Below are 18,248 nucleotides of genomic sequence, written 5' to 3' on the forward strand. Positions count from 1 at the left end.
GGTAGACGAACCATGTGAGACGATGGACTCTGAAAAACAAACTTAGGGTTCTAGAGGGGAGGGGGGTGGGAGGATGGGTTAGCCTGGTAATGGGTATTGAGGAGGGCACATTCTGCATGGAGCACTGGGTGTTATGCACAAACAATGAATCATGGAACACTACATCTAAAACTAATAATGTAATATATGGGAATTAACATAATAAAAAAAATATATATAAAATACATCAAAAAAAAATTAAAAAGATGGTCTGTCCAAGTAAAAGATTTCAAAGTGGAAAAAAAAAATGTATTAGACAAAGCTTCTTTGTTCTTGGCTGATAGACCAAGTTGATGACAATCGATTCCCTTTTGGGAGCAATACATCAAACCACATGCTACTTAGAGAATTAAGAGGGTTTCATAAGTTGTGTTTTTGATTATATTTAGCATTATTCCCATGATGAGCACCACCCAGAAAAATCATTACTCTCTATTAACAATAAAAGGGTGCAAATCATTAGTATAGGATGGAATTTGCTTTTCAGGGGAGATAACTTTGTTTCTTGTTTTGGCTGTTTAGAGGGCATCTTACTGTTTAACACTTAAACCCCAAAGGCACAGAATCTCCTAAGATATTTATTGATTTCGCTTATTATTGTGTGAACGATTCAACAGCCGAAAGTCTGACTTTAAATACAAACATGTTTTCTTCTCCATAAACATGGATGTTAAAAACAGTTGGCTTTACAGCTTTAGGGCTAATAAATATAAATTAATACAACCTTGGAGCTCTTTATATTAACCTAAGCGTTTTAAGGTTCAGTGTCAAAAACTGCTAATTCATAGAAGGCAACAGCTTGTAATAATGAATCATATAACTCTTCTGCTCTCTGTTGTTCCGTAGATGAAAACATCTGTCTGTAATGGACGATCTTCTCTGTGGGGAAGACGACCCGAGGCTCTTCCTTCAGAACAGACTCTGAGAGGAACTGCTTCACCAGCTCTTTTCCACTAGTCCGCGTGTCCCCAATCATCAGTTCAAAGTGCTTCCCCACTCCATTTCGATTCATGCTCAGCACCTGATGCTGGCCATCCTGGGCAAAGGTTTTGTTTAATAAGGCATACAGCATGGCTTCCATGATATGAAAATGTAACACTACAGGAAACCGAGATGAGTTCTGAATTGAAAGCCCGATTTTTTCCAGAACATAGAAGTCAGCTTTAGGCATCTTTGAAATGACTGAAGAAATCTTTAAAAAACAAAAAGAAAAAATAAGTGAACAGAAATAATTCATTAAGTTTTATTGTTTGGGTCCCCTCTCCCATTTTTATTTTTAAAATATATAAATTACCTTATACTGCTACTGACAGTTTTGAAGTAACTGAAAAATCAGCATTTTATGGAGGAGTCAGGAGCCAAGTTCTGCTCATGGTTCTATCAGGAATAAGCTGAGCTAAGGCAGATCATTTAGTCCTCCTAAGTACTAGTTTCTTCATCTCACAAATGGGCTTCATTATCTCTCAAATCTATATTGACTTTAAGATTAGACAACTTAAAACGTTTATTAACCTTTTAAAAATATCTAGGGTAGAGCATAAGGGTTAGAATACCCAGCCTACAATCAGGGGCTCCTGAGTAGCTCAGTTGGTTGACTGCCTGACTCCCATCTCAGCTGAAGTCTTGACCTCAGAGTTTTGAGTTCAAGCCCTATGTTGGGCTCCACAATGGCTGCGGAACCTACTTAAAAAAAAAAAAAAGGGCGCCTGGGTGGCTCAGTTGGTTAAGCGACTGCCTTCGGCTCAGGTCATGATCCTGGAGTCCCGGGATCGAGTCCCGCATCGGGCTCCCGGCTCAGCGGGGGGTCTGCTTCTCCCTCTGACCCTCCCCTGTCTCATGCTCTCTCTCTCTATCTCATTCTCTCAAATAAATAAATAAAATCTTAAAAACAAACAAACAAACAAAAAAAGAATATCTAGCCTGCAATCTGCAACTGACTAATCCTGTCAGATGCTTGATTATACCAGTTTTTGTATGTGTAATCAGGATGGTAATATTACCAATCTCATAAGGTTTTGAAGACTCAAATGAGACAATTAGTGAAGCATTTTGAAAAATAAGCTTAGGGGTGTCTGGGGGTGGCTCAATCGGTTAAGTGCCTGACTCTTGATTTCAGCTCAGGTCATGATCTCAGGGTCCTGGAATCAAGCCCCATGTCTGGCTCCGTTCTCAGCAGGGAGTCTGCTTAAGGATTCCCTCCCTCTCCCCCTATGCTCGCTCTCTCTCTCTCAAATAAATAAAGGGCACTGGGATAGCTCAGATGGTTGAGCATCTGCCTTCAGCTCAGGTCTTGATCCCAGGGTCCTGGGCTCGAGCCCTGTATCGGACTCCCTTCTCAGCAGGGAGCCTGCTTCTCTCTCTGCCTCTTCCCCCTGCTGTGCTTTCTCTCTCTCAAATAAATAAATAAATAAATAAACGTTTCTAAAAAAAATGAAAAATAAGCTTAAAAATATAGTGATGAACTTCTATAACATTTAGAATAATGTCCTTTACCACCACTTTTCTCAGTATCTGCCTTTGATACATTAAGGTATTTCATGAACTAAATGAAGAAAGATTCAATTTTTAAAAATCATAGGTGACAGAAAACATGATAGGAATGGGTCAGTAGGGGCGCCTGGGTGGCTCAGTCAGTTAAGCATCTGCCTTCAGCTCAGTCATGATCCCAGGGGCCTGGGATCAAGCCCCACGTTGGGCTCGCTGCTCAGCGGAGAGCTGCTTCTCCCTCTTCTTCTGCCGCTCTCTCTGCTTGTGCTCTCTCTCGTGTTCTGTCAAATAAAATCTTAAAAAAAAAGGAGGGGTGCCTGGGTGGCTCAGTTGGTTGGGCGACTGCCTTCGGCTCCTGTCATGATCCTGGAGTCCTGGGATCAAGTCCCACATCAGGCTCCCTGCTCAGCGGGGAGTCTGCTTCTCCCTCTGACCCAAACCCCTCTCATGCTCTCTCTCATTCTCTCTCAAATAAATAAAATCTTAAAAAAAAAAAAAAAAGGAATGGGTGAGTAATAAGCACCCAAAGGAAATCCATCCATAGTATTGTATTACATTCCCTTTAGGACTAGAAGATTAAATAACACAAGGAGTTCTAGCAGATAGGAATTTGGAGGTGCAGTTGCTTTACCTCTTGTAAATAGACAGATGATAAGTATGTTCCTTTCATCAACTGGCAACACTCATTCTGCTGCCAGTCCAGCACTGCCAGTTTACGATCCACGTGAGCCCAGGCAATTCTTCGAGTTCCAAAAACGATGGATACGATACTATTAACTGCCTACAACAAAAAGGCTGGTTTAATTACAAGTATAAACATTTTAACAGATACAAAATTTAAGCTATTAACTCAGAATGCCAAATCAGTTTATGTGCTAGAAACATACTGGGGTGCCTGGGTGGCTCAGTTGGTTGAGCATCTGACTCCTGGTTTTAGCTCACGTCGTGATCTCGGGGTCATGAGATCAAGCCCCATGTTGGGCTCTCTGTGGAGCTCAGTGTGGAGTCTGCTTAAGACTTTCTCTCCTTCTGCCCCTACCCCGAGCTCTTTCTCTCTAAAATAAATAAATCTTTAAAACAAAGAAATACACTTCCACTTTATGAACTGAGAATTGTTAAAGAAATGCAGGAATTATTTTTATTTTTTTTAGATTTTATTTATTTATTTGACAGAGAGAGAGACAGGGAGAGCAGGAACACAAGCAGGGGGAGTGGGAGAGGGAGAAGCAGGCCTCCCACCGAGCAGGGAGCCTGATGCGGGGCTCGATCCCAGGACCCTGGGATCACGACCTGAGCTGAAGGCAGACGCTTAACGACTGAGCCACCCAGGCGCCCCATAATTATTTTTTTAAAGATTATTTATTTATTTGAAATAGCATGAATGGGGGGCAGAGGGAGAGGAAGAAGCAGGCTCCCCGCTGAGCAAGGAGCCCGACATGGGGCCCGATCCCAGGACCCTAGGATCATGACCTGAGCCGAAGGCAGACACAACTGACTGAGCCACCCAGGCACCCCCCAGGAATAATTATTAAAAGATAACCAGTAGCAGTCAGTTTATAGACAAAGAACCTTACCTAGCCCAAGGTAGGCATTAAATATTCCAGTGTTGCTGGGGACTAGATACTGGGAAATAAGAACATAGCCATACGTTATAAGAAATGCCACCACACAACAGGGGTGACGGAGAGACAGCGAGAGAGGGAACACAAGCAGGAGGAGTAGGAGAGGGAGGAGGAGGCTTCCCGCTGAACAGGGAGCCCGATGCGGGGCTCGATCCCAGGACTCTGGGATCATGACCCAAACCGAAGGCAGACGCTTAATGACTGAGCCACCCGGGCGCCCCAAATACAGACCTTCTTTTGATTCTTGAGCTCAACGATTCTCAAGCTTTAGTGTACATAAGAATTACTGAGCCAGGTTGCACACAGTATTTCCTGGGCAACAGATTTTTTTCAAGGACTACTGCATGATTTTCTCCATACAAAATGACTATTTTTTTTTTTTGAGGAAAAAAAAAAATAATACTGTATTTGGAAGTCAGTACAATTTTTCTCATCCCATACAAAATGACTTTAGAACCTATCCCTCTAAATAAGATTGCAACTCCACTATAAGTTATAAATAGTATTTGTAGCCAAAACTTTGAAGGGAAATCCAAACCCTGAAAATTTTGGTTCAAATATTTTCCAGATCAACTGCAGGAGAAGTTCTGTCCATAGTCCATGAATGGACTTCATGAAACCTACAAGTCCTCTGAAAGTGTATGCAATATTCTATGTAAATACGCTTTTTTTGGTTGTTTTTCTGAAAACAGGGTCCTTAGCTTTCATCAGGTTTTCAGAAAGTATCCATAATCCTCCCCAAACTGAGAACTACTGGTCCAGAAAGTGTGCTTACTATTGGTACGCAATAAGAGAATATTTTATCACGTATTGCTACATAGGACCTAAGCTCCTACTCCAAGGTTTAACGTTCGATGTGCCAAGTAATTCTAATATTTGTTTTTTAAGACAACACTGAAAAGGATTTGCTTGTAGAATGCCTTTTAAAAGGCGAAAAAGGGGAGGGACAGAAAATAACTTTAAATCCTACTGAAAAGACCAGTATAATGTTCTGACGTCACTCCCTGGCCATAACCCTCTCTGCATCTTAATTTCGCATTACTCTCAATATAACCCCTCAAGACACGGTCAGATAGCTCCTCAATTCCTCTTAAATAAACCTCGCACAGACCTATTTCTCTACAACTGTTCTTTCTTCCTAGAAAGCCCGCCTCCTCCAACGAGCCTCATTCTCCCTCTCTGAGATCCAGGTTTTGGTCAACTTTTGCCCCACAGCTACAGCCCACATTTCCCTACCCACTTAACTCTCTCTCCATCTCACTCTTCCATGCTGATCCCATACCAACTAAACTATAAGCTGTCTGCTGCCCAAAATAGTGCTTTGCAAAGTAGGTTCTCAATATGTAGGGAGTAGTATAATGGACATTAAGAAAAACAATATACCTTAAGTTTCTCTCTTTCTATTTCTGGTTTGATGAGCTTTCTCAAGAGCCGGTTGTCCTGGAACTTTCTTTTTTTCCCTCCAGTCTCTGGACAAAGAATGGAGTTACAAATTTGAATGGTAGTTTTATACTGGAACAAGGGCACATTCATTAAACTCTCCAAATTCTGAAATGGCCCAAACTTCTCTCTGTGCTCTATAATATTGACAGATTTTCTTCCACGAAGCAATCTGAAAGTTTCAAGTTCTTTATTAGATGCCGTATTCAACACATGCAAGATGGAAGCCTGCTGCTCTGAAGAGAAGAGCTTGTCAAGTGCGTTTCCAGTTTCCTTTGTATTTTCATCACAAATAGCAGCATTGGGAATAATCTTCTTAGGTGCAGTGGATTTTTTCCGACAGCAGGAATTATGTAGCACCTGGAACAAGGATGACCTTACTGGAACTGGAAAACATCGCCACCTTCCTAAAAGGAAAATTTAGCAAAATGTAAGCTGGAATGTCCTACTTCTTTTTAGTATTAGTTGTGGCTTGACCAGAGCCTTTGCAAAAGGACAGAGGCTTTCCCATAATCTTAGAACTAGTATACCATACTCACAAGAGATGTCTTCTATTTTTTGTGGTAAGTCCTAAGTTTTACTACCTAGAAATCTTATTTTATGCCCATAAGAAAGCATGTATTTAAAACAATGATTTCCACTGCTTAACGTTTTTGACATTTTTAACTTTAGAGGGATCTTTCTGTAATTAATATCTCTTGTTAAGAATATTTTCACTAGGGGCGCCTGGGTGGCTCAGATGGTTAAGACGTTGCCTTCGGCTCATGAGGGGTCCTGGCATCGAGCCCCGCATGGGGCTCCCTGCTCAGCTGGGAGCCTGCTTGTCCCTCTCCCTCTGCCCCTGCTTGCGTTCCCTCTCTCGCTGTGTCTTATGCGGTGGAACCAAATAAAATTAAATTGTATACGTTTATAAGACACGTTTGGGCTGAATGGTAGATGTAAGGGGCGGTTTTTATTTTCACCGGTACACTTTCCCAGATTTCTACTATGACTGTTTCCGCAAGCAGAAAAACAAAACACTACATAAGAAACAATTCTGCAAAACCAATGGGAAGTCACTCGGACACTGCAGCCACAGGAAAATACCACAGCCAGAGGTGAGCAAACGGCTGTTAGCATCTCAACCCTCCGCCCGCCACACAGTCGGGGAAGGGGCCGCTCGCGGACCCCTCGCCCGGGAAGCACAGTCGCTCCGAGGCGCCCCGTCAGCTCAGCTGGGACTCCAAGAGGGACAGCTGGACATGGGACCTGCGGGAGAAGGTACTCCAGGGCCAGAGGCTAAGGACAGGCGGGAAATTAACCCAGTATTCCAGGTACCCTACCTCCCGCCACGAGGAGACTACAGGCGCTCATCGTCCCAGGCAAAGCACTCGGTTCCCACAATCCAATCTTCTTCCACTTCCGGCCCGGACGTGCTTCGCCTCAAAATGCTCCGCCTGGCGGCGGAAAGGTTCCGGCCGAGTGGCGTCCCGGGGCCGGCCGGAGGTGTGTCCCGCTGAGCAGCGCGTGAGCCAATCCTGCTCTGCGGGCCTCCGGGCGGACTTCCGCCTGGGCGGTGCCCCCCGATCCCGAGCCCCTGGGTGGTCTGTAGTTGGCAAGGTCCCTCCTTCAGGGAGCCTCCCTGGGTTTATTCCAGGCCCATGGACTGATAAGTTCCTGTTGTGGCCCTGGCTGGGGGGCAAGGAGCGGAGTCTGGTGGGGAGCGTAGACGGGTACACAAATCACCCTCTCACTAAGCAGAATGGGGTAACCGGGAGAGGCAGGGGTTCAGGGGTTCAGGAAAGGGCGAAGTAGGAGGAGGTGGCTTTGCCACTGAGCCTGGAAAGTCGGAGCAGCATTCCATTTGGAAGGGATAGGGGTCGGGGGAGGGGCGGGAAATGAGGCTGGCACAACATTTGGTTGGGCCTCGAATGCATAATGAGGTTAGTTGAATAGGGTCAGACCAGAGGTTTGTTACTAGAAAATTGGCCATATATAAAAGTGCGAGGCTGGATTGGAGGTGAAGAGCCAGGGAAGCAAAGAGAGTCAGGAAACTAGTGTATCTTCCCAAGGGACAGGCAACCGTAAGGAATTGAACCTGGAAGATGTAAGGAGAGTGGAAAGGATTCTTTCTGGAAGGTGGGGAGATTTTAGCTAGTTTTGTGGAAAAACAAGGAAGTCAGGAGGGAGGTGGCTTTTGAAGGGAAAGGTGGTGGGCTTGTGTTTTTATGAGGTGGCAGTGTCTTGTAGATATTGTCCAGGAGGCAGTGGAGATGTAGGGACTCCTAAGTGTTCATAAGAATTACTCATGGGGGGCGCCTGGGTGGCTCAGTTGGTTAAGCGACTGCCTTTGGCTCAGGTCATGATCCTGGAGTCCCAGCATCGAGTCCCGCATCAGGCTCCCCGCTCAGCGGGGAGTCTGCTTCTGCCTCTGACCCTCTCTCCTCTCGTGTTCTCTCTCTCATTCTCTCTCAGATAAATAAATAAAATCTTAAAAAAAAAATTACTCATGGCATGGGGCACCTGGCATGCTCGGTTGGTTAAGAGTCTGTCTTCGGCTCAGGTCATGATCCCAGGGTCCTGGGATCGAGCCCAGCAATCAGGCTCCTTGCTCCGTGGGGAGTCTACTTGTCCCTACCCCCCTGCTTGTGCTCTTTCTGTGTCAAATAAATAAATAAAATCTAAAAAAAAAAAAGATGTTGAAGTCCTAGCCCTCAGTTCCTCAGAATGTGCTCTTATTCGGACATAGGGTTATTGCGGAGATAATTAGTTAAAATGACGTCATCCTGGAGTAGGGGCGAGTGACTAATTCAATATGACTGGTGCCCTTAAAAGAAGAGGACCATACGAACGCCATGTGAGAATGGAGGCAGAGGTGGGAGTGATGCATCTACCAGCCAAGGAAGGCAAGGATCACCAGGGGGTCATCACAATCTAGGAGGGAGGCATGGGACAGATTCACCTTCAGAAGGAACCAACCCTGCTTACATCGTGATTTCATGCTTCTAGCCTCCAGAACTGTGGAAGAATAAATTTCTATTGTTTTAAGCCGCCCAGTTCAGAGTAATTTGTTACAGGAACCCTAGAAAACTAAGACATGGAGCCATAAAGAGCCCTGGTGATTGACACTTTCAGAGATGATGACGTTCCCTGGCACCAGATGCAACAAATCAGTCACTAACTGCACAACCTTAGACAGTCTCATCCTCTCTGAACCTCAGCTTCCTCATTTGTGAAGTGAGGATAATGGTACTTGCCTCACACAGCTGCTAAGAGGATTTCTCATTAAAAACTGGGTGCCAAGAGCCAGGCACATACTAAGGGTTCAGTAACTGTTAGTTCCCCCTTGAAAGCATTCCCTCTTCCTGATAGCTAATTACTAATGACCTTCAGGGGAAACTCCCGCATTTCTCAGAGCATTCATTCAATATCCTTTGATCTGAAGCTGGAAATGGTAGGGAAAGAGGCAGCTACGGTAGGTGCATGATTTACTGTAAACCAGACTCTGTTCAAAATGAAAGTTGTAACTTTCCCCAAACACCAGGTCCTTCTCACTTCCCTGTCTGTATTGCAGAAATCCCTGGCTCCTCCCACTCCTTTCATCATTTTGTCTAGCCTGCTACCTGGTTTCTGTGTGTGTGTGTGTTTTTAAGATTTTATCTATTCATTTGAGAAAGAGAGAGAAAGAGCAGGGGGAAGGGCAGAGGGAGAGGGAGAAGCAGCTGAGCAGGGAGCCCCATGTGGGGCTCTATCCCAGGGTCCTGGGATCATGACCTGAGCTGAAGGCAGATGCTTAACTGACTGAGCCACCCTGGCGCCCCTGGTTTCTATGTTTTTAAAACTTTTTTGGCCATGACACAGGACACATAGATGCATGATGTGAAACAAAAGCTTCATTAAAAAATACTTGCATTATTACATATAAGGCATCTTGATATTTTCTATTTTATTTCATTAAAAAAAAAACCCCACTGATCCGTTTTTAAACCTGCAGGACATCAGGTGGAGATGTTAGATATATAAGTCTGAAGCCAAGGGAGGACTGAGCTGGGGTATAGATTTGGAGGCTGTCAGCATAGAGAGATGGCGTTGTATCCCATGAGAGTGCATGGGATGAGCCAGGGAGAGGGTAGTGTGAGAAAACCACACCAAGTCAAGAAGACTGGGAGCACCCATACTGGGGTTGAGTAGAGAATTCAGATTCTCAAAAGGGCGAAGAGGCAATGTTTAGAAAGATTTAAAAGGAAACAGGACAAAGTCAAGTTAAAGAGACTAAAGACATAAAGGATTTTGAGGAGTTAAGAGATTTTCTTTTTTTTTGAAAGCTGGGTTAGTTGGAACCACTAAGTCAATATTAATTTCATGACTCACTACTGCATGGTAATGCGTACATTCTTAAAAACACAAGAAGTTAGGGGTGCCTGGGTGGCTCAGCCGTTAAGCGTCTGCCTTCGGCTCAGGTCATGATCCCGGGGTGCTGGGATCGAGCCCCGCATCGGGCTCCCTGCTCGGCGGGAAGCCTGCTTCTCCCTCTCCCACTCCCCCTGCTTGTGTTCCCTCTCTTGCTGTGTCTCTCTCTGTCAAATAAATAAATAAAATCTTAAAAAATAATAAAAATAAAAAAATAAAAACACAAGAAGTTCTATCAACCTTTACTGCAAAATGTCTTTTTTTAACTCTCCCTTGCTGTGGCTACCCTAATGAGGGTCTCGTATCTCTCACCCGGGCTCTTGCAATACCCCCCCCCCCCCATCAATTTCCCAGCTGCCTATCAACCTAACCCCTTCCCTGTCCTTCATATACATCCTACCTGTCCTGGCCAACAGCCCCAGGCCTGAACAAATCTCCCAATTCCTGCCCTGAGGTGGGGCCTCACCTACATCTTCTAGCCCTTTCTCTGCTCCCCACCAGGCACCTGGTGTAGCACCCCCCACCCACAGTGCTCCTCTCCTGATAGGTCCCTAATTGAAGGTGAGTGGCTGTGTCTTCAGGGAAGGTGAACCTGTTATGTAATCCCATTTCCTTTGCTAAGGATTAAGATTAAGAGTGGGTGTGATTCAGTTTGGGGGCATATCAGGGAAAGATTTTATATCGTGATAAAGAGTGGGCAGAGAAGCGCTCCCCTCCCCTTTCTTCCTGAGGCTCTGATGGGCTGAGAGGAGCAGTCTCCTGCTGCAGGATGGGCAATGCTGCCAAGAGCATGAAGAACAGAAAGAAGGGGAACTCCTAGGCCTCGATGACATTGTTCGGCTGCTGGATCATCCCTAAAACCATCCATCTGCAGACTTTTGGTTCAGTAAGAGAAAAACTGACCTAATTGTTTCAGCCACTTGTAGATCAGTATTCTGTTACTTGAAGCTGATAACTTCCTGCTTAATACACACACTCAGGAGACAAACAGGGTGACGTGAAGTTCCCCACACACGTCTCATGCTGTCTCACCTCTGTACCTTTGTGCCTGCCAGTTCCTAAGATTCCCACCCCCTCTGCAAAAAAATGGTCTGAATTCTCACCTCACAAGGGCCAACAAGTGTGCCCCCTGCCCTGTGAAGCCTCCCTGTCTGCCAAACCAGAGCATCTTCCTTTTTGCCAAGCACTTGACTTATCTCTCTCAAAATACATACTGTCTTGAACTATAGGGCTTTTTGTTTTGGTTTGGTTTTGACTACATGTCTTTTCCCCCTTATTTGATCCCTATACCTTTACCCAAGGGGATGTGGAAGGTACCAACCAGAATATACCAAAAATCCATCCCTCAGGTCTCAACATCCCTCCTAGAGATAGAGGAGCCCAATGGTTATGCTCAGACTCTGGAATCAGTCAATCCTGTGTTTTAACCCTGTGTTCCAATCCCACCATACTAAAAGCATGAACTAGGGCAAGTCACCTCTCCAAAATCCCTCTAGAGTGCATGAGGAATATAGGCCATAATCATATCCCCTGTAATACCTAGCACATTGCCTGGCACTCTGAGGGTTCATTAAGTGTTTGTTGAAAAAAAAAATTAATGAATGTCACATACATTACATCTAAGAAGTTCATTTTGTTTGGGAAAAGACATTAAAAATTAGTGATTCATGCAGGGAGCCTGCTTCTCCCTCCCCCTCTGCCTCTCCCCCTCACCGTTTTCTCTCTCAAATAAATTAATAAAATCTTTAAAAGAAGTGTAATTCTCCAAGTCATTTGAATTAGATATGCATCATATAAGGTTTAAATGTTTATTTAGTGATACCATCTACTTTATTTTTCTTCAAAGTCAATCACCTCCTCAAACAGCCAGCATTCCCACAAAAAGGCAGCCCTCAGTTTACTTCTGTAAGGACAGTTTTCTCTTTTGCAAAATAAAGTTCAAAGTACCACTCTTACAAGGTTGTTGTGAAAATGATGTTAGGGGTGCCTGGATGGCTCAGTTGTTAAGCGTCTGCCTTCGGCTCAGGTCATGATCCCAGGGGCCTGGGATCGAGCCCCTTGTTGGGCTCCCTGCTCAGCAGGAAGCCTGCTTCTCCCACTCCCACTCCCCCTGCTTGTGTTTCCTCTCTCTGTGTCAAATAAATAAATAAAATCTTTTTAAAAAATGAAATTATATAAATCATTGGGAAAATAGAAAATGTTATACAAAGGAAGCTATTTTTTTTTCCTCAAGAGGATAATACCTAGGTGCTTTCCAAAATAATCCTTGGGGCACCTGACTGGCTCAGTCGGAAGAAACTGCTGACTCTTGATCTCGGGATGGTGAGTTCAAGCCCCACGTGTGGTGTAGAGATTTCTTTTAAAAAAATAAACTTGAAAAAATAAAATACTCCTCTATGTGATTAATTTAGGTATAAGTAAAGGGAATTGAAGTTTTAGATTTTTGAGCCCAATTTTAAAACTCTAGTTCCACAGGGTTAGCGCGCCAACGTTCAAACCACACTTCCAACAGATGTCACCCTAACACCTTCCGTTGTAACTGTGAGTGAACTGTGGCTGGACTCAGTGCTCCAGGTAACTTTTGCCTGGCCACTTGATTTTCCACTGTTTCACATGCCTGCCTGTTATTTCCCTTCAAGAGGAAAACACTTTCGTGATCCCAAGTCCTCTCGCTTTATTGTCTATTATTTTAATGTTTAAATGTAAACACCTAATTATCGTGTGTTCATTCGGGACTTATTTTCTGGTTCTTCAGATGTCACAACTGGATGCTTCAACTTCTTACATTTTATTCAGAATGCAAACCCCACACGCCAGATTGCCTGTAATAAAGGGGCTCTCAACTCCACCCAATTCAACCAACATTTTTTAGGGATATGTGTGGGAAAATTCACATAACAACAACAGCAACAAAAATCACCATTTTAACCATTTTATTCCCCTGCGATTGAGACCTGAGTTGAGATCAAGAGTCAGATGCTTAACTGACTGAACCACCCAGGCGCCCCATTTTAACCATTTTAAAGTGTACAATTCAGTGGTATTTAGTACATTCACAGTGTTGCGCAACCATCACCACTGTCTAGTTCCAGAACATTTCCAACACCCTAAAAGGAAACCTTGTACCCATTTAGCAGTCCCTCTCTGGCCCTCCCTGCCCCCCCCCCCCCCCCCCCCTGGCAACCAGGAATCTGCTTCCTGTCTTTATGGGTTTGCCTGTCCTGGACATTTCACATAAATAGATCAACATTTTTTGGGCCCGGCACTTGCTAGTCACCAAGAATATAAAGATGGATAGGACAATCTGCTTATAACAAGATCACTGGTAACTGGAACAAAATAAATTTTAAAAATCATAGTACCATGTGATGATTATTGTAACAGAAATATGAACATTGTGAGAAAATAGGTAAAGGAGATAGGGCAAACTGTAAGAAGTAAGAAGTAAGATTTGAATTTGGGCATAGAGGCAGGAGTTTGCTAGAACAGTGGGGGCTGGGCAAGAGGGTGGGTAGAGGAGGAGGGGGCTGCAGTAGGAGAGGAAGCAGCTTGAGCAAGGCACAACAGCATGGGGTTGGACAGCTCTGTGCTCAAAGGAGATGGACAAAGCACCCCCCAAGCATGTTACCACCCCAGGGCCTTTGCACTTGCTAGGCCACTCTTTTTCCTAGGACACTCTTTCTTTCAGATAGGTGTCTCATTGGCTCAACTCCTTCCTTCAGATCTTTGCTTCAATATCATCTCCTCAGACAGGGTCTTCTTGACGTCCCTATCAAAATAGCATCTTCTATCCCTCTCTATCCCCTTACTCTGTGTTTCTTTACAGCATTTATCACTCTGGTACCATACTGTATATAGGTATATTTGTTTCTCTGTTCATTTTCTGTCTTTCCCACTTGAAGGTAAGCTGCACAAAGGCAGGACCCTTTGCTTTGTTTACAGCTATATATCCCTAGTACCCATAACAGTGTCTGACACATAGTGTATGCCCCATAAATATTTAATGAGTGAAGGAGCAAACACTTCGGTAGCATTGCAGTGGGGAGTCCCTCTGGGCTCTTAGCTGCTTCCTATCAAAGACAAAGTAATATTGAATATACAAAGAAATAGGTAAGCTTGATCAGATTCTTTTGCCTGGCCGCTTGATTTTCCACTGTTTCACATGCCTGCCTGTTATTTACCTTCAAAAGGAAAACACTTTCGTGATCCCAAGTCCTCTCGCTTTATTGTTTATTATTTTTTACCCATATTTATTTCTTTGTTTATCTTGCAAATATTTTTCGAATTCCTGCTACGCAGCAGGCAGATACTGGGATACAACAGAGGATACAACTGACCTGACCTTGCCCCTCATGAAGCTTAGGTGATTAAGGGACACCAGGAAACCAGTGAGCAATTACAGGAGATGCAGGCACTTGAAAATACTAGCATTAAAGAGGGGAATGGCTTTGGGCACAAAGATACTCATTACAGCATTATGTATAACAGCAAAAAATCAGTCACAATCTATGTCTGACAACAAGGAAATATACATATCTCATGGACTATCATGTAGCTATTAAAATGATGTCATGAAGCACCTATAACAATATGATAAGAGGCATTATGTAAAGAAAGTAAAAGAAAAAAGGACATAAAATTGTAAAATATGATCCCAGGGATATAAAATATATATAAAAATGGCCAGAAGAAAATTTAGGAAAAAGTTAATAAAGACTGGTAGTAGAGGGGCACTTAGGTGGCTCAGTGGGTTAAGTGCTGACTCTTGATTTCGGCTCAGGTCATGATCTCAGGGTCCTGGGATCGAGCCCTGCATCAGGCTCCGCACTCATGGGGGAGTCTGCTTAAAGATTCTTTCTCTTTCCTTCTCCCTCTGCCCCTCCTCCTGCTTGCACGTGTGCTCTCTTTCAAAAATAAATAAATAAGTCTTAAAAAAAAAACAACCTGGTGGTAGGGCTATTAAAAGAATAATACTAGGTTGAACTGCATGACATTACTATTTTTGTAAGTCAACTTCATACCATCAACCTAATATATTGATGAAAGGGGCCCAAGGCAAACTTGGGTTCAAATCCCAGCTCCAGACTACATATCATCCAGGATGCATCACCTCAGTTGTGTAACCTGGGACAAATGTACTTAAATTCTCTCCCAGGGTCTCAGTTCCCTCATCTGTAAAATGGGCATAAAATTAGTTTATACTTGAGGGTTGTATTTAAGATAAAATGGAATAATACCTGAAATACAGCAATCCCTGAATAAATGATGGTCATAATTGTGGGTGGTGTTTTCTTTCTTCTTTATTGTATTTTCCAAATTTCCTGTAACTGTAGTTTAAAAAAATAATCTAGTAAACATAATTATTTAAATTTTCAAAGGGATTGTGATCTATTCTCCAGGGATCATGAGCCAAGTCCAGCGCTGGGAATGTGGTTGAAAGCTTTCTTCCAGCCCTGGGGTGGCTGGGCTCAGCTCAACAGACAGTGACCCTGAGAGCAGGGCTGGATGTTTGTGCTTGGAGGGACCCTGGGAGCTTTATTTACAGAGGACACTCTGTCCCAGGGCCTGAACTGCCCCCTCACCCCTGCAGCTGCTGTACGGACTAAGCTCATGAAGAAGGCTTCCTCGGCCCACCCTTCCCCTCATAGCCTGGCCCCTGATCCCAGTCATGACAGCCTTTGGGCCAGGGCTCTTCTTCCCTTAGGAGCAGCTTCTGGTTCCCGAACACAGACCTGAGCTGAACGCCGATCATGTCCAATACCCACGACTGGGCTGTAGAGTTTCTGTTTGTGGTGATGAAAAAGTTGTGGAAACAGATAGTCGTGATGGTTGCATGACATCGTGAATGTAATTAATGCTACTGAATTGTACACTTAAAAATGATTAAAAGCGGGGGACCTGGGTGGCTCAGATGGTTGGGTGTCTGCCTTCAGCTGGGATCATGATCTCTAGGTCCTGGAATCGAGCCGCACCTCGGGCTCCCTGCTCAGCAGGAACTCTGCTTCTTCCTCTCTCCCTGCTTGTGCTCACTTGCTCTCTCTCTCTCTCAAATGAATAAATAAATAAATAAATAAAATGGTTAAAAGGGCCAATTTTACGTTATAGAGCTTTTACCACAGTTTTTTTTTTTTTTTTAAGATTTTATTTATTTATTTGACAGAGACAGAGACAGCGAGAGCAGGAACACAAGCAGGGGGAGTGGGAGAGGGAGAAGCAGACTCCCACCGAGCAGGGAGCCCGATGCGGGACTTGATCCCAGGACCCTGGGATCATGACCTGAGCCGAAGGCAGTCGCTTAACCAACTGAGCCACCCAGGCGCCCTACCACAGTTTTTAAGAAGTGAGAAAAACATCCAGGAAGGGGGGAACGAAAGGGAGGGCAAGCTTGTCCTGTGGGATTTGGTGACATAACCTGGGGCTGGTGGACACCAGGAGACCTGGATTTAGACCCCTGTTCCACGCATTTTGGCTCCTTGACCTTGGGTAACTTCACTCCTCTGAGGATAGCATGCTGCCCTCAGAGGGCAGTTAGGGAACTCAAATGTGATCAAGTGGTGTGAAACTCTCTGTAAAACAGTCAATAATTGTTAATTAGCATTATCACCCTGGCCTCCCCCAGAGAAAGAAAGAAACCCATTACAAACAAAATACAATAGTACCTTTTATTCTTATTTATGTATTTATTTAGTCTCTGAGGATGCCTGAAATTCCACCTTAAGGCTTGGAATTCTGTAAATGGAAACCTCCAGAAATAAGGACAGAAAGAGGGCAAACTAAAAGAATCTCTCAACCTCTGGCTCCTCACCATGAAGGAGATACATTTTTGCTGGGGTTGGCTTTTGTGGGACCTCCGACATGCCAGAGGAGAGCGGGACAAAGGTGCATGAGCCAGGAAGGCTGGGGGTCATGGCAATGGGCAGCAGAGAAATGACATCCTTGCCCTGTCCCCTCTTTGCCCGCCCCCCTTACTTCCCCCTCTTCACCTTTCCCATGTGTCTCCTGGGAGATTTATTTCTGTCTCTTTTTTTCATCTAAAGCAGAGGAAATGAATCATCTTTCAGCCTGTTTGGTCACCAGCCCCATGCCCTCTGACCTCCTCTGGGCTCTCTCTGGTTCCTCTGGAGCTGCCGCTGGGCTAGGTCTCACCCGCCTGTGCAGACTCTCCTGGCCGGTTATTTTTGGTAACTAACGTCCCCCTCCTCCCAGGCCCGGAGGCTTGACCTCCTCCACCCTGTGGAAGATGGGAAATGATACACAGCATTCCAAATGACGGTCCCATGAGCTGACCAGAGGGGCAGGGAAAGCAAGGGAGCCACCGTGTTCTGAGGATTTTGTGTGCCACGCACGTACCGGCACATCTCAATGACCCTATTCAGTGGATCTTCCCAAATCGCATTTTAACACGTGAGGAGTACAAGGCTCTGAGAAATGAAGGAATTTGCCCAAGGCCAAGTAGCTAGTAAGTGGTGGAGCCAAGATTCAAACCCTGTATTCTTGGATTCATTCCATTATACCATGCTGCCGTATGTATTCACATGTATGCATGCATGTATGTGGAACTGGGGATACAGGCAGGTGGGCTAGAACTTCAGCTGCAATTATCAGGATGGAAATCTACCATCCTTGTGGGTAAAGCTATATGCATAGGACAGACAGCTGTTTACCTACAGCAGGAAAGGCAAGTGTGTGCAGGGTGTGCCTTACCAGGCACCCAGGGACCACAGAGAAAGGGATTGAGGAGGGACAGGGATGGTGGAGGGAGACCCCAGCTTCAGGACCACCTAAGCCCTGCCCACACCTGACAGTGATGGAACTTAACAGATAAAAGTGCCTAGTGGAGGCCACGGTGGTGAAACCACACTTCCTGGTGAACACAGTCATGCAACTATTTATTTGGCTTCAAAAAATGTGCAGGTGCTGTTTCTAGGAGTTATGTGGGATACGGAAATAAAGCTACTGATATCAAACTATTCAGAGTGGCCCTGTGTGTGTTGGAGGTGGGAGAGGGATTAACATAAATATATAAACAATTGTGATGCAACGTAGATAGTGCTCGGGACCAAAGAGAGGGACGGATCCTGTAACAGGGTTCTAGCAGGACCAGAAGCTAAGGAGATTGATCGAGGCTGGATATTAAGGAGGGTTTCCTGGGGAGGTAGCATCGGAATGTCTCTAAGTAGATGTAAGCGCTACATCAGTAGAACGCTTTCACGGAGGTTAGATCCCGTCTAATTTTCCAAGGAGCCCAGAGACGCAAACCTGTCCTTATTT

The 18,248-nt window shown here is 44.6% G+C and overlaps 1 protein-coding gene across 1 annotated transcript; it reads right to left on the minus strand.

The window, feature by feature from the left end:
- Window positions 1-599: 599 nt before the first annotated feature.
- Window positions 600-6,981, minus strand: TEFM (transcription elongation factor, mitochondrial). Its single transcript, XM_021704260.1, has 4 exons — window positions 6,911-6,981; window positions 5,532-5,995; window positions 3,158-3,307; window positions 600-1,231 (listed from the first exon to the last, which is right to left on the minus strand). Exons 1-4 carry the CDS (start codon window positions 6,939-6,941, stop codon window positions 794-796), a joined length of 1,083 nt encoding a protein of 360 aa, XP_021559935.1. The 5' UTR covers window positions 6,942-6,981; the 3' UTR covers window positions 600-793.
- Window positions 6,982-18,248: the final 11,267 nt, after the last annotated feature.

This window comes from Neomonachus schauinslandi, chromosome 15 (assembly GCF_002201575.2).
Source record: "Neomonachus schauinslandi chromosome 15, ASM220157v2, whole genome shotgun sequence".
In the NCBI taxonomy this organism is placed as follows: Eukaryota; Metazoa; Chordata; class Mammalia; order Carnivora; family Phocidae; genus Neomonachus; species Neomonachus schauinslandi.